A 2748-nucleotide genomic window follows, 5' to 3' on the forward strand; every position below is an offset into this window, starting at 1 on the left:
GTGCACGCGGAGGTAAAGTGCCTTGGCGCTGAAGTGAAATTGAAAATGAAGAAGAGCAGCGGGGAGGATTGGATGTCGTGCACGTCTGGGGCGGAGGTTCCGTGGGAGATTCCGCCCTTCGACGCCGACAAAGTGAAGTGCCCCGAGTACGATGAGGTGTGCACGATATCCGCCATTGGCGGCAGCGTCCGCACGGGGTTTGAATGGGACGGCAAGGACAAGGTGTGGAAGAGAAAGGCCCCTGTGGAAGAGCCAGAGCCAGCCCCAGAGTCAGCGCCGCCAGTGGCCGGCCCTGCTGAGGTTGGGCCCGCGATCGCGCTGCCTCCCGAAGAAAACAGCGCCGGTGGTGGAGGCGGCACCGGCGGCAGCAGCGAGCCGGGCAGCGGTGTGCCGTCGACGGGGCAGGGGCTCCCCGCAGCGGACCCGGAGGGCGCGCAGGAGCCTGTGCCCGGGGAGGGCGGGGTTGCGGCGCCGGAGGCAGGGGACATCGAGGGCAGGCCTCCCGAGAGCAGCCACGGCGGCAGCGGCGGTGTGAGTCCTCCGGCGGGGACACTGCCAGCAGGCGGGGACGCAGCTGACAAGGCCGGTGACGGTGCTGCCACCCTCGCAGGGCCCAACGGCACTGGCGCGGCAGGCAAGAACGACGCCACGCCTCCGGCCCACGGCGATGGCACTGTGGCTGCTGCCGGCCTCTCTCTGCTTTTGCTTCTTGCCGCCGCCGCAGCAGCAGCAGCGCTTTGTTGAGCGGCGGCGGGGATGAGGTTGCACGGCGTGGCGGTTCCTCTCGCCTCCTGCGTGGCCCGTGCTCAGCAGGGCATGCGCGGGAAAAGGGCCCCACTTCGATTTATATCCTTCTATACGCGAATATACGACTGTGCTGTATACACTCCGTTTCTTTTTTGTTTTGTTTTTCCTTTGGTGTCAAGCACATCTTCTATGCACTCCACCCCACTTTGCCTTGCTTGCTTATATTGGAGGTCCTATACAATTCCGTGTTTTTTTCTCGGTTTACGAATACCAATCGTTTTTGTTTTTGTTTTAAATCTTTCCAACGAACGCTCTGCGGTGGTCGTGTGCGAGGGACCCCGCTTGCATTCCGGGCTTCCCCATTTATTTTGCCTCGGCTTTGCGCACTGCCCCTTCCCTTCTCTCGTGGGTGCGTGTTTTGGGGTTGACGGGAGCTGAGGTGTGTGGAGGGGCAAAGTGCCGGTGGACGGCGGAAGTGCTGCTGTGCGGTTTGCTTGCCGGTGCGGCGGCATCGTGTGGCGCTCTTTGCCTCCCTCCCGCTTTGGTTGCGGCCACGGCGCGGGGTGGGCGCACGCTGCGTGTTGGGCCGGACGCTGGTGGGCGGGACGCCGTGCGGCGCGCCTTTTCTCAGGCCTCCTGCGTGCCGTCGTGCGCGGCTCTCGGGACCCCGGTGCGGAGGCCCACCGCGGGGTTTGCGCCGCAGCGGCGTGCGCCCGCGGCAGCGTGTGCCTCGTGCCGCTTACACCGCGTTTGATTGTTTTGTTTTGTTTTGCCGTTTGCTCCTCTTTTTTCCCCTTCTCTCTTTTTCCTCCTCCCGCGGAGAGGGCCTGTGCTGCCGCCGCCACCACCACCGCGGCTGCCGCTCGAAGGGGGGCCCCACGTGCACTTTTTTCGAGCGATGCGCCGGCCACGCCGCACCGCGCCGCTGCTCCCACTGGCGCTGCTGCTGCTGCTGCTGCTGTGCGCCGCCGCTGGGTGCCTCGCCGAGGCTCCCGCCAAAGTTGCGCAGGGGGGAGATGCATCGCAGGACGGGGTCACAAGTGGCACTCCAAAAGACCCAAGCAGTGAAGATAATCAGCTGAGTGGTGGCAACACACTGCCGGGCAGTGGCGCGGGGACGGAGAAGGGGCCGGAAGAGGCAGACACCGCTAAGACACCGGAAAGCCCAGATCTCAGCGGGACCGATGGGCAGGAGCCGGCACTGCCGCCAGCGCCGGCGCCACAAGCAGACAACAAGGCAGTGCTGCCGACAGCAGGTGCAGAATCAGAGGAAACCAGACGAGGTGTGGACGCAGGCAGCCTTTCAACGAAGGCAAAGGGACGACGTCGAGGGAAAAGGCCCAGGTCAAGAAAACAGCCAAGAAGGTCAAGTTCAAGTGGCCAAGGAAGAAGAACAGCATGATCGACAAGAAGGCGAGGAAGAACCAGAAGAGGATGAGGAAGACGCAGGAGAGGAGGAGGAGGTAATCCCATCAACAACGCCAGCAGTCGGAGAAGAAGGAGGTCGTCAGCGCCAAGTTGCTGCGCAGCATGCGCCAGGAGGAATTCCCGAGGCCACGCCTCTTCCGTCTCCCTCCGTCAGCGTCCCCGCGGCTGGAGATCCGACTGCACAGACCAGTGGGGGCGGCGCTGGCACAGGCGCCACGCACCCCGATGTCGCTGGTGCACCGAAAGGCAGTGCGGGGGAAGCAGCGGCGCAGGCCACCGCCAACAACACAAATCGGAACACCGCCACTGCGACTGACAGTAAGCAGGGGAGTGGAGTTGCTGGGAGTTTCTCCCACGCCCGGCGATTCTGCGCGCGTGAGGGAGCCGCAGGGGACAAGGGCGGAGAGTGCGCCACCGCGACCAGCAGGCGAGCCCCAAACCGCCCCAGAGGCGCCACGGGCAACGAAAGCACCGCCGGAAGCCAAAGGCAACGCGAGCGCAACCGAAACTCTGCAAACACAGGGGGAGGCCGCAGTTGCCGCAGGGAGTGCGCCGGCCGGCGACAGTGCGGCG

At 64.7% G+C, this 2748-nt stretch overlaps 3 protein-coding genes across 3 annotated transcripts in view, besides 1 other annotated feature; all 3 read left to right on the forward strand.

Annotated features, from left to right (window-relative positions):
* On the forward strand, positions 1-744 carry Tco025E_09427 (surface protease GP63; the record flags this gene model as incomplete). Its single annotated transcript, XM_029376246.1, has 1 exon — positions 1-744. A coding segment is annotated over one exon (744 nt), but the record flags the coding sequence as incomplete, so codon positions are not given.
* An 834-nt stretch (positions 745-1578) lies between these two features.
* Positions 1579-1610: a microsatellite.
* A 35-nt stretch (positions 1611-1645) lies between these two features.
* Positions 1646-2149, forward strand: Tco025E_09428 (uncharacterized protein; the record flags this gene model as incomplete). The annotated part of the gene is made up of 1 exon (XM_029376247.1): positions 1646-2149. The coding sequence occupies one exon, from the start codon at positions 1646-1648 to the stop codon at positions 2147-2149; it is 504 nt and encodes a 167-aa protein (XP_029223633.1).
* A 128-nt stretch (positions 2150-2277) lies between these two features.
* The window catches only part of Tco025E_09429 (uncharacterized protein), a gene marked incomplete at both ends in the record, with an annotated part of 1332 nt that continues 861 nt past the window's right edge, over positions 2278-2748 (forward strand). Inside the window, one exon of the mRNA XM_029376248.1 lies at positions 2278-2748. This exon is cut by the window's right edge and continues 861 nt beyond it. Coding sequence (XP_029223634.1) covers positions 2278-2748 — 471 coding nt within the window.

Source organism: Trypanosoma conorhini (assembly GCF_003719485.1).
Source record: "Trypanosoma conorhini strain 025E chromosome Unknown Tco_14.4_contig_01110, whole genome shotgun sequence".
Lineage (NCBI taxonomy): Eukaryota > Euglenozoa > Kinetoplastea > Trypanosomatida > Trypanosomatidae > Trypanosoma > Trypanosoma conorhini.